General features: G+C 35.9%; 1 protein-coding gene across 1 annotated transcript in view; it reads right to left on the reverse strand.

Moving 5' to 3' along the window:
- Positions 1–8,746, reverse strand: part of ankrd10b (ankyrin repeat domain 10b) — an 18,129-nt gene extending 9,383 nt beyond the window's left edge. The window contains exons 1-3 of the mRNA XM_015014808.1: positions 8,386–8,746; positions 7,557–7,709; positions 5,858–5,949 (exon numbers count right to left, since the gene is read on the reverse strand). Of these exons, the coding sequence (XP_014870294.1) occupies positions 5,858–5,949; positions 7,557–7,709; positions 8,386–8,583 (443 nt within the window). The 5' untranslated portion in view covers positions 8,584–8,746. The remainder of the gene's footprint in view (positions 1–5,857; positions 5,950–7,556; positions 7,710–8,385) is intronic.
- Positions 8,747–12,638: the final 3,892 nt, after the last annotated feature.

Below are 12,638 nucleotides of genomic sequence, written 5' to 3' on the forward strand. Positions count from 1 at the left end.
TTTCAAAGGGCATTAATTTATAAAAGCAGCAAATAAAAAAGGGCCTTAAGTGTATTACAAAAAAAAAATAAAAAAAAAAAAAAAAAAAAAAAAAAAAAACTGTCTAAGTACAGGAACAATCATGGATAAATAAGCAAAGCATGCAGGTCTAAAAAAAACAAACAACTTTAGTTTTGATTCATTAAAAAAACCTAGCATTAAAACCAATCACCGCAAGAAATACCTCAACAGTTTGCCAGTGTGTAGATAGGAAGCGATAGTGAGAACACTCAATGCCACAACAGTGCGGCTATCCCAGGGAACGGGGCAGACTCAGCAGTGTCTATTCTCCCCCTTTCAAGGATTACTTGAAAAAACCAAGTCATTTCCAATTCAATGGCTGCAAAACATTAAGATGTATGGTTCCGTTTTTGTTAACATAGCAAACGTTTTTCTTCTGTAACTTATTGTCACTTTCATAAAGGAAAAGGTGACAAAGATTAGATGTCAAAACAGACTATGATATTATATAGGGTTAATACTGTGACAGACAAAAGAAAACATTTCTGTGTATAAAGGAAGACATCTGGTACAGTGAAATGACAGTGAATAACCATAGCAACAGGATGATGTTAGCATTAAACAGGTCAGTACATGATGCTCATCTCGCTCAGCTGCTCTAAACTCGTCACTGGCAGCCTCTCAGCACTGTCCTGCCTGCAGCTAGCTCACTACTGAACCAACCCTAATACTCTGAGGCTCATGACAAATACAAACTACGACTCTGATCACTTTCTAAACCGTTTTTAACCCAATCCGAGTTACGAGTTCTGGCAGTGACACAAATGTGGTTTTGCAATCCAAATTTTTGTGATGAGATTGCACGTCGTTTCCAGCATATCAAGTGGAGCGATCCAACAAATATAGTAATTTTCAAGAGCTTTATTGAATCTTAGTGAAATCTTTAGCTGGAAAGCTGAGAAAGAGTCCAGCTGAAATCACTTCAAGTTTTATAACAAAAAAGCAGTAAAATGTTTTGCATTGTCTTGTTTAAGTTGTGGTTCCCGCCAACAAAAACGATGCCGCCATCATGCCACCATTTTCTAAAACTTGATAAACTTCGAGATAAAAGGTTCAGCTTGAACACCAGCAGATGGGAATGAATGGATCCACACATAGAGGGAAGGCTTCAGGTGGAAGGTTTTTTTTTTTGACAAAGAGACCGAAGACATCCATGACATTCAGGAGATACAAGGGTGGACATAAGAAGATTGGTGAAAAGCCATTTCTTATGATGAATTGTTAATGTAGCCTTAATTTATAGAGGCAAAATCTGCCTGAGGTGCCTGGAAACTAACATGGTATCCTTCTTGTGGTTTGGAAGAGCTTGAAACTATTTGACCCAAGAAGAAAAGGTGAAGGGCTGCCAGGAGTTCTGTCTCTGTCATGTCAACACTGAAGTATCTTGGTACGATCTAAATCTGGGGCTGGCTTAGTCACGTTTCTGCCCGGCAACACAGCAGAATAAAGTGTGGGATCAAGTATAACTTCTTTCATCGGTTCGGGAACAAAGTTAGTCACGGTCGTTTCGTTTGTCAGCATGATGGTAATGATTAAAGTGGTTCAAAGATCATGAGGCTGAAATGTTGGACCTGTGGCCAGAAAACCTCAAAACATCTCGACTATGTTGAGAACCTCTGGGTAACTCAAGGTGAGCGGAGAAGCAAGAGTGAAAAACTCTGATCTTCTTCAAGCTCTTAGGAGTAGATCTGTCCAAGGGAAGTCCAGGAAAACAACTCTGATTTACCAACATGTGACATGATTATTGGTATTCCAGTAGTCAAGATGCAAAACAACATTTGTTTCACTGCCAAAATCTTTGTTCAAGACCGTAGGGATTTTACTGATATTAAAATAGTTAAAGTTGTTCTTGTCTTATGAATTCATATTTTTATTATTTATTGTGCTATAATAAGTTATGTGATATAAATTTACAAAATAAGTCTAAAAATTTCTTTAATCACAAAGCTTCTAAAAGTACTTAAAATAAAATCTGATTATGTAAGAATATACTTCCTGTTTAATTTCTTTGTTTGTAAAGACTTTATCTTTGCAGCAGTGCCCCCTACAGTTCAATGTTGAGATGAATGACTTATCTGCTATTCAGTGCACAAACTACTTAAATTATAGCATAATTAAGTATCCTTATTATTATTATTAAATTTCAAAAACAAAAGGATTTGGTGAAATTAAGGATGCTTGTGTAGGACTTTGTCCAATAAATACAGGATGTGTGAAGATAAAATATTAATTATATTCAACTCTTGCTTCTTCTAAGAAGCTTTTTATAAAGCTTGCCAAGTCCAAAGTCAAATATCTGTGTCAGGAAAATATTGCAGAAAACTAAATCTGTAGATATTTTAACAATAAAGATATATTAGGTTTATTAAAGGATTCTTTAGAAATCATATTGACCTTGTTATTGTTGTGGCTCTTTCAGTTTTACTATAGGAAAAGTTTTATTAAAATATATTACATTTATATTCTTAAGCATAAAATCAGAGCCCTCAGTATCACCCATTAGGTGCCTTTTGAAAAAAAAAATCCTCACTACTCAATTTATGTTGGAGGAATCTTACAAATTTTAACAATAAAAATAAAATAAAAATCTAATCAATTTAATTAATTTCTTTTTTGTATTTTCTTTTTCTCCAACATCAAAAGGCTGAGTTTGTGAACACTTTACCAAGTATTCAAGGCATACAGTGAATCATTTATTGATACATATATAAAAAAAGGTTAATTATTTCTTCTTGTGAATTCACAAGTCAGATGGTTGGTTGCAGGCTTTGAAGATTAATAAGTGCATGAAGATAAAAACTTGAGACCGAAGGTTGTTTACTCAGGAATCCAGAACAACGTCAAGTGTTGCAATAAAACTGAGGCAAGAAGTCCTGCACAAGGACAATGACGGAAACACAACAGCCTGAGTTTCAGTGGTTTTTAAGGTGTGTGAACGCCTCTCAGGACGGGAGCCTCAGAATGGTGCATGCAAGATTTGTATATGTGTGATGCAATAAATTGATTATTTTAATAAATTGCTGTTGTGGATCCAACTAATTGACAGTTTTCTGGCGTTAAACCAAAACAAAAGCTATGGACGAGTTCCTTGAATAAAGTGAAAAGTATTTAAATATTTAAATACGTGTTGTCATAGAAGTTTATGCAGAGAATCAATAAAAGGCTTGAAATAAAGAATTTCTCAAAATATTCATCTTGGCATAAAAATGTATTGGCTTAAAAAAAATTGTTCTAACTAAATAATGTTTAATAATATTCTGAGATCTTTCTAGCTGTCAAACAGAAATTGTTTTTTTTTTTTTGAGGATATTACCTAAACAGACCCATTTAGATGTTTCATGTCTGATTTCTAACAGAATTACATTAAATAAAGTTACTGAGTGTTTCCAATATTTAAATCTACTTAAATCTCATTTAAAATAATGATTTGTCATGAGCCTCATTCCCACCTTGTGTGCTGTAATGTTCCTCCCAGTTTCCCCCCACTATAATCTTCAATCATAAATTAAAAAAAATAAAATAAAACAGAAGACAGACTTCATAATAGATTGAACTAAATATCTGTGATCTGCAGGGGAAAAAAGAATAACATTTTAATCATAAATAAAACTCATCAACTGATGACCAAATGCACACAACACTAGGCTGAAAACATTTGAACAATGCACATTTACCTGACTAAAATAATCTAAGCAACCAGGCGGGTTTAGAGTAACTGGAACATGAAAATTAAAAATTGGAGAAAAAAGTAAATGTCAATTAGTTTGGCCATATTTTAATGTAAATAAATGCATTTATATTGTAGGTTTCAAAAGCTTTAAAAAAAACAAACATCTGTATGTCTATAATCTTTTAACAAGAAATGTTGCCATAACTTATGTTTCTTATCTGTACTTAAGAAGGAACAAAAGACTCAACATGATCAAATTATATTGATGTCAAAGATAATTTTTGGCCTCTTTGCAGCACATCTCCAAAAACAGCCAATTCTCTTCTCTGCGGCGTTTTCTTATATTTGACGCATTATTAAAAGAAGCTCAGCAATATTAGACCTCTAAAGGCGCATAAGCAGAAACGTTCCCTCTGTAAACCCCCTGGTAGCTTCAAGTTATTATATTGTAATTGTCTCTTCAAAGCAAAAAAGCAGAACATTTGTTGCAGAAGATGAAAGTGCAGGTAAAAAAAAAAACACACTTCAGATTAGATGAGGAAATAAATAGGATGCATCCATCAAAAGAACAGAGCATAGATGAAAATATTTTCTAATGTTACCCATTATGTTCTTAAAGGAATGCAGACAGACTTGCTACTAAAGCTAAAATGTTTATTAAAATCTGGCTGAGTGACAATAAACATTTTCTTTGCAGCATTTCAAGAAATTAAAATGCTTTAAACCTGTTTTTTTTTTTTTAATCACCTTTACGTAAAGAGAAAAAAAACTTTTATTGTAAAACAATTTAATTCCTTGCCTGCAGGTCTTTGCAGGAAGAAAAAAAAAAAAAAAAACTAGGTGTGCCTTTTTCTTCATTCTTCGGCTACATCAATCACTAAATGTTTCCAGTGAATGGAACCGTATTGGCACAAGGTGTGATTGTGATGACGACAATCAGCGTTATCTATATTTTCTTTTTCCTTTCAACACATAACAATGACAGTCTTTGTGTTTCTAAGCACTTAAAGGAATTTAACCAGCGGCTCAATTAGTTTTATCTCTCTGCAATTTCATCTTGTGCAACAAAAAGCCTGCAACGTTTTAAGAAATTAGGAGCAAAGCTGCTTAAAAGAAAAGAATGTGCATTTGGTCATCCAGTCAAAGTTGTGTATGTAAGACACTAGAAAAACAATGTTAAATAAAACCACACTCTAATTTAACAAATGTCATGCAACATAATCTAAGAGATAATCAACAGTTTATCAACCTTCACATTAAGTTGTCCTTTTCTTTGCGCAATCACTGCGCTGCAATTATAAATCCTTCGTTAAGATCAAAGGTGCAGGTGAAACTTAATATTCTACTTTTACTTGGATTTATTTCTCAGATTTCAGAAGATGTTTTCTCTTCCTTTCAGCATACAAAAATGAAATCTTTAAACTTTACTGATTATATTAATCTATGTTAGTTAGTATTAATTTTACACAAAGGACAACTTAATGCCAATTGTTATAAACAACAATTTTAAGGAATAACAAAATACATCACATTTCCAAGGGAGCAACATCAGCTCTGTGTTAATCAGCAACAAATCTTGTGCTCAATCTGGAGATGATAAAGATTAAATATCTCAGACTGAAGCAACATTTCAACTCTTCATCAAATGTAAAGATGTGCCGTTTACTACTGTGTAATAAATATTCAGCACACTTTAGGAAGACCTTCACTTCAGTCTAATTTCAGTGTCTGCTACTGAACTGAACTCACTGTAGCAGATCAAAGTGGTATTTTTAGATCTTAAAAAATGTATTTCTTTTTACAAAAAAAAGATATTACTCAGTGTGTTACACATTCAATGTCAAATAGATTTAACATTAAACGTTTAAATATAGATTCTCACTTTCAGCCAAGTGCTGCATTTCACTAACAAATGCAATTTGTTGGCAAAACCTTTATTCAAATCTGTAGATTCTGTCATTTATCCAGTTGCGCTCATATCTTTAAGAACAGATGCAAAAAATGTATGCTTCCAAATGTTGCCGTCTTGAATTTAAATGTAATGGTGGTCCCTTGTAAAGGTGCAACTGAAATGTTGGATATTAAAAGAGGAAAAGAAATGTGGACGAGACCGATGTCAGGACTTACTCAGCTTTCGCTCCCTGAATCAAGAGAGCATTGATGCAATCCAGACTGCCCGCTCGAGCAGCCTTGTGGATGGGCGTCTCGCCCACATAGTCCTACAAAAATGACAAGAGAAGCTCCATTAGAAGAGATCAGACTCTGCACAATTAATGGTACTCAGAAGGTTTAAAAAGTGACTTTAATTGTATTTTGTAAGGGCTAAAAAAGTGGATTTTGCACTTAATATTAGACGATTACCCGTTTTAAAAGCTACAGAGGCTAGAATGAGCAGCAAACTGAAGCTTTACTACCTGAGCATAAGATAGTGAAAATTACCCAGATAATGCCAGCAGGTTATGGTTCCATTATTACAGATTATTTGGGTCTGATGTAGCATTACCAGTATTTGTTTACTCCTAAATACTGCAACACATTTAAAGTCCCTTTCATTTCAATTTAATAATTAAAATCTGACCATGAAAGAGAAACGTGTGGAAGGTTTCTTGACGGAGGCAGTAGCTTGATTTCAAAATTAAACAACCTAAAAGATTAAGCCCTACTTCAGCACATGTTCCTTCCTTTAATTTTTTTATTTAATTAAAAAAAGTAGAACAACAACATTAATGGTGGGAATCTCTAGGCACATTGATTATTATTCAAAAGGCTAGCATGTGACTATAAATTGATTATGTAGCAATCTTCTTTCAGTGTCGTACATCGTGAACATGGCATGGATCTTGTCCAACAGTTTATTTTTTTCTTTGCATGCAATTTTCACCACAACGTGTCTGGTAGTCGCAATGACACACTTTGGCGGGAGTTCCCCGCCTTCTGCATTTCTCAAATTAGGACATCAAAAAAACATTATGATAGTGATTTTCAGAACATCTATTTCTTACCGTCTCCAACGACGAACTGAGAAAAGTTTGACTAATTGGAAGGTGGATCTCTATCTGTACATGCTTTCTGGAATCCTCCTTCTACACATCTGAGAACATGCTCCAAAAATGATAACAGTGTGTGACTCGACAGCTGCGTCTGAACTTTTCACCCAGACATCAACACCGCCCACACACATTTACAGTTACATTTGTCAGCCTGCGACTGGAGGAAGGGAAACGGAGTCTTTCAGAGGGCTCGCCACTAACCACTTGATACTTTTCCATTCTGCTTCCCAGCAGCAGTCAGCTGAAACAAACACCTTAAATCCAAACCTCAAACTCTTAGAAGGTCGACTCGACAAAAATGCAGAGGAATTTCAAGGGCTAAAGAGATCAGCGGGCTTCATGATGACGACAATATGTTATGTCATTGTGACCTACTAAACCAATCTCTTCTCGGCAGAGCGGCGAAGCATAAAATGTAGCCTGAGTGCATAAAAATCCCACAGAGAGCAGAGGAACAAAGCAAAACGCAAAAGTGCCTGACGGGAATTTTGTGTTGCAGAAATTGTGACAAACACTCATTCATGTCAATATAGGTCAAGTGTGGAGTAAGTAGAAATGCGTCCAAGGCAATGATCCCCGAGATGGGATTATCCTCTCTGATGGGATCATCTAAGATCTGCTCTGCTCTTTTCATTCACTTCATTTCTCCTATTGGCCATTCTCTGTAGTTACTTTGCAACACAAATGTTCAGGAAACGAGAGCTGGAAATTTGCACTGAACAAACCGCAAATGTATTTATTCATGTTGTGTGATGTGCGCGCATCTGACGTCATACCTGTCTGTTAATATCTGCACCAGCTTGAAGTAGCCATAGCAAACACTCAGGGTGGCCCCCGAAGGCAGCGATGTGAGTGGGCGTCTGTGCAAACCTGGAGGTGACGGAGTTCACGCCGCAGCCCACTTGAACCAGACGCATCACACACTCCAGCTGTGCATTGAGAAGAAGGTTAGATTGCACGGAGAACCCTACGCACTGCTTTCTAAGACACTGGGCAGGTGTGGACAAGTGTGATACCGTCTGTGGAGCCTAGATTGATTTGGGAATGCAGCCAGGCCCTGGTATTTCTTTAGTACGACTCTTGTAAATGCAAGTCTGAGCACAGATTCATGACTAAATGCACAGAAATTAGCGATATAGCATTACAAGTAGCCTTAAAAGATGCTTTCATGTGTTGTGCATGTTCAAATTAATCCTTTCTTTACATAAATAAGATGAAAAGTGCTTCATAATGCGGATAATGTTAGGTAAAAGTTAGTCATTGTCGGTCATGTTGGCTAACTAACGTTATCCCACAATTTTACATTATGTCGTTTAACGAGCAGCTGTTTAGTTTTTCCCGCTCAGTCTCCGTTTATTTACCATTACTAAACTCAAAACGGACACAAAATGTAAAGCATTTCAGAAAAAAAAACGGCTGGAAAAACATTAGCTAATGAGCACTATTGTTTTTTCTTGCTCCGATTAACGATGGCTTCGTTCAATTCAAACACCAGGAAATGGCCGAGAAATGTGAGCCTCACGTCACGGAGCTCAAACAACCAGTCAGTTTTTCCATTTATAGACAACTACTCAATCAAATCGGTTATTTTTTGGCTAGTTCTACCTTTCCGAAGTGAGCGGCCCAGTGTATGGGCGTCCAGCCATAGAAAGTGTCCTCAACCGTAAGGTCAGCTGGGTTTGAGGTGCACTGAAGGAGGGAGCACAAGGCACCGACGTCTCCATCTCTGCAAGCCCGGTGGAGAGGGAAGCGGCTGTTCAGCACCTCCTCGCTCGAGAATCCAGACTCCACTCCCAGAGACATGGTAACAAAACGGGGGTAAAAAAGAAAAAAAAGAGTGACTGACAGTAGCCAGCTACTTCAGAGAAAACGGGGAAATTTCTAGCTATTGTCTAATTGTGTGAGCTGCCGGGGTGCCTGTCTGTGCACACGCGCCACCCTGACTACTGAGTGTTTCTGCCTGACAACACAAAGAGCGCAGCACCCGTCGGAGTGAAACTTGAGAAGCCCGGAGAGAGCTGCGAACTCTGGACTGGATTTCTGGACTGGATTTCTCATCACAGGCTTCCTCTTCCACTGGAACGGCTTAGTTCTTGTATGCTTGGCGCTCTGGGCCTCCTGGGCAAGTCCCTTCCTTGAGTATAAATGTAAATTTGAATATTTCCACCACTCCAGGGCGCGGCACTAAAGCAACTGGGCAAATAAAACCCCCTTATTGATAATATACGTCTGAAAAAACGGAATATTTATATCTTCTGGAACACATTTCAGGAAGTTGTTTACAAATTCATTACACAGAGTGAAAGATTAATTTCATGTCTTGCGATGTTGACTATTATGGCCTAAATATAATAAAAAGCAATAATTGAATATCTCAGACAATAGTTTAACATTAGAATCTTATGTCCTTATCAGCTAATTAAATCAAAGCATGTGCAAAGGTTTCCAGAGCCTCTAAAATGTTCTGTGTATCAGAAGTCACAATCACTTAAAAGGATTTTTGGTTCAGTTTCTAGTGTAAATATCTTAATACGTTTGAAATAAGACAAAATTTAACTTAAAAATACTTATCAGCAAGATATGTGAGCTTTAACTCATAAAACTCATGATTTATTTTGTAAGTGATTATTTTACTTATAGTTTTCTCAAGTTACAAGTGAAATAATTTACCAGTGGAACTAACACTTTTTCATCAATGTTAATTAATTATTGACTTTAAACAAGTTCCAATATCTTTCTGAAAAGTCACTTGCAAGTTAGTTTGATCTTATTTCAAGTGTACTAAGATATTTGCATAAGAAACTAGATACAATGCTTGGTAAGATTTTGTGTTTTTGCAGTACAATTATGGGAAGAACTGTTGATTTGATAGTTGTCCAGCAGACACTCACTGGCACTTTCCACAAGGCCACAAAAGATAATTACGAAAGGACCTGGTTGCTCAGAGTGATTTATTTTATTTATTTTTTTTATCAAAATCAACGATTCAGATTTATTTTGTTATCAGTAGGTATTTCTTTGCAAGTCTTATGCATTCAGGCTGATCTATGATGGTTTTCAAAAAAGTTTGTATAATCTATAAAGATTAGCTGTTTTTAGGTTAGCAGCTTGAAATGATCAACTCAGATGACCTTTTTACCCAGTATTAACTACATTAAGTATGTTTTATTTCTCTCTTCTTCCTTAACTTTTACGATGATGGTTTTCTTTTGAACCTCTTAGTTTATGTCTTGCTGTCATTTTCACCTTGACTTTTTCAATGAAGAGATGCCGTATCTCAATGTTTCCATTGTTTGAGGTAGTAGTCCCGATGGACTCCTTCTCATTTCTATTTCCGCAGTTGCTTCACCCTGATTGGTCCTCTTTGCTCCCATGACCAAATGCTGACTGCGCATGTCTGTTTAACTGCGTACATGGCTCTATGACTGCGCATGTCTGTTTCCCTGGCAACACTCCCTGCCTGTCCATTTGTTTTCTCACCCCTAGAGGGCAGGCAGATCCTCTCAGTACTAACCAACAATGCCAAACTCATTGCAGTCCCTTGTTTGTTATTTTATGCAATTTTTTTTTTTGTTATCCTCTAATGTTATGTGTATTTCCTCAAATTGTTAGCCCTCAAATTGATGGTGGGAACTTTATTTCCATTAAACAGTTTAACTGTACACTTGTTATTTCTAAAGATGTAACTTCTCAAGAATAAAAAAAACTCTTAATCTAAATTTATACCATTTAATTATAGTTAAATTTTTTTTTTTTTTACATGTTGACACTACAAATATCATCAAATCCCTGGACTGACGTGAAGAGTAATCAAGAGAGGACGGACAACAAAAATAACTAAAAATTGAGATATAAGAGTTTTGCCCAACAAGTATGACTTAAAGAATGGCTAAATCACACATTTGTTGTTGGTGTAAAATCAGCCTCTCTCTCTGTGTTTTTTTTTTTTTTTAAGTTTTCTTGAAAACTTCCTTTGTCAATTTGTCAACTCAACTCGTCTCACAGCTCAGATTTTATTATGTAACACCCCATTGCTTAAATTCACTTCAGTTTCTTCTAAAGGTCAGATTTTTTGATAGGTTGTCTCTCTTGGTATCATCCCCATCATGTTTATCAAGTTGATTTAGAGATTTTAATTATTTCTCTGACTCTAGACAGAAATGTTTTGACAAGTAACTATTTTTCTGTATTCATTTCTTTACTTAGAATGATACAAACACATCTAGTTTAGTCTTCAATTACTATTTAAAACTTCCAAAATACATTGATTAACTTAAACAAATTAAGGATAAATTAAAAATAATTCCAGTCGCATTTTACTTTTTGGAAACAAATTAGAGGTGGCAATCAGTGTGGTACTGATAATGTTTTAAAGAAAGAAAGGCAAAACATTCTTTAGTTTTTTCTCCACCGAATAATTGTACTTAAATGATTAACAATTAATTGTATTTTGTGAATTTATTTAAAATCTTTTTACACATCTTTACCAGGGGGAGCAAAAAATGATTAAAAAAAATAACAGCAATAAAATTGTGTTAAACCAAGATGGGTCTCAATAAGCATTTTATTTAAAAGTTGCCATATTTTAGATAGATAAATAGAAGGATAATGTATACGACGGACAGAAAATGAGTGAAAAAGCGACTAAATCTACCTCGCCACACTCTGTATGTATCTTGCAACTGAAACGCTGTTTTGACTCCCCCTGCTGGCAGTAATGAATATTCCCCAATATGGCGGAATGACTGGGGAAATGTGTTATGTTTTTTTTTCTACCACCAGATGGCAGCATACACCAAGAACTGGAATAAGACAATCAACCAGCACCAACCGAGGAAATCACACCAAAGTAACTGCTCTTTAAAAAGCTTTTCAGTGTATAATTACAAGATTTAAAATGTAATTGTCTTATTGCCTTACTGACAATGAACTTGATAAAGTCGAGCTTTTGTATTTGAGCGATTTGCTTGCGTCAGTTTACTTTTGTACACTAGAGGGAGTTAAAGACCGCAGCAGATCCCCATTGAACATGACGTAATGTGAAAGACCCACCTGAGATGACGGTCAAGGATTATTATCAGGTTTGTTCATATCAGATTCAGCAAATTCTGGAGCATCCTTCTAGAGCTAACCTTTTCATTTAGTTGAGTTTAATGAGCTAAACCTTTTTCTACGAACAATTATTTTTGATGGTATCACGTTGGAGAAAATAATTTAGACGTGGACATTGGGCAAATTAAATCTTCCTGCAATTCACTTTTCAAATAGTCTATAAAGCATTGTCAGAATATGTTCCTACACAAGTCATGTGGGGTTATTTGAATTCTTTTAGTGAACAAACAACAATATTCTAATTTAAGGCTATTCAAACTGTGCTCCTCACCAGTTTTGTATAACCAAATGCAATGTGTAAAAATTTGTTGATTTATTTTTATTTTTCATTGCTTTTCAATTTTTGCATGTTATGGGGTCAGGAATGCTCATTAATGAGTGCAGAGCAGCATCCTCCTGATGCTCTGACCAGAGATATAAAGTTAAAGCTACAAGACGAATAGGAATGGCTCCAGAAAAAACAAAGACTAAGTGAAGCTAGTGTGAGCAGTTTGTTTCCTTACTCTCGACATGAACAGTTATATTCTCAGTGGGCAGCTTGTAAATCTGCTCCTGAATGTAAACTAAATTTGAGCTCTAAGCTGTCTCTTGGCATGCAGCACAAAGATCTGGAGCTGTTTTCTCTCATGAGCAGAGCTGTGAATGCAGAGAATGTTAATGAACCTTGATGAGGTGCGTCATCCTCAAACCGCTCCGATGATGTCATGCTCCACTTCAGCCATCCAGCATCCTCTGAGCAGGGTCCT

Source organism: Poecilia latipinna, unplaced genomic scaffold, assembly GCF_001443285.1.
Source record: "Poecilia latipinna isolate Pla-1442-1.1 unplaced genomic scaffold, P_latipinna-1.0 Scaffold1849, whole genome shotgun sequence".
In the NCBI taxonomy this organism is placed as follows: Eukaryota; Metazoa; Chordata; class Actinopteri; order Cyprinodontiformes; family Poeciliidae; genus Poecilia; species Poecilia latipinna.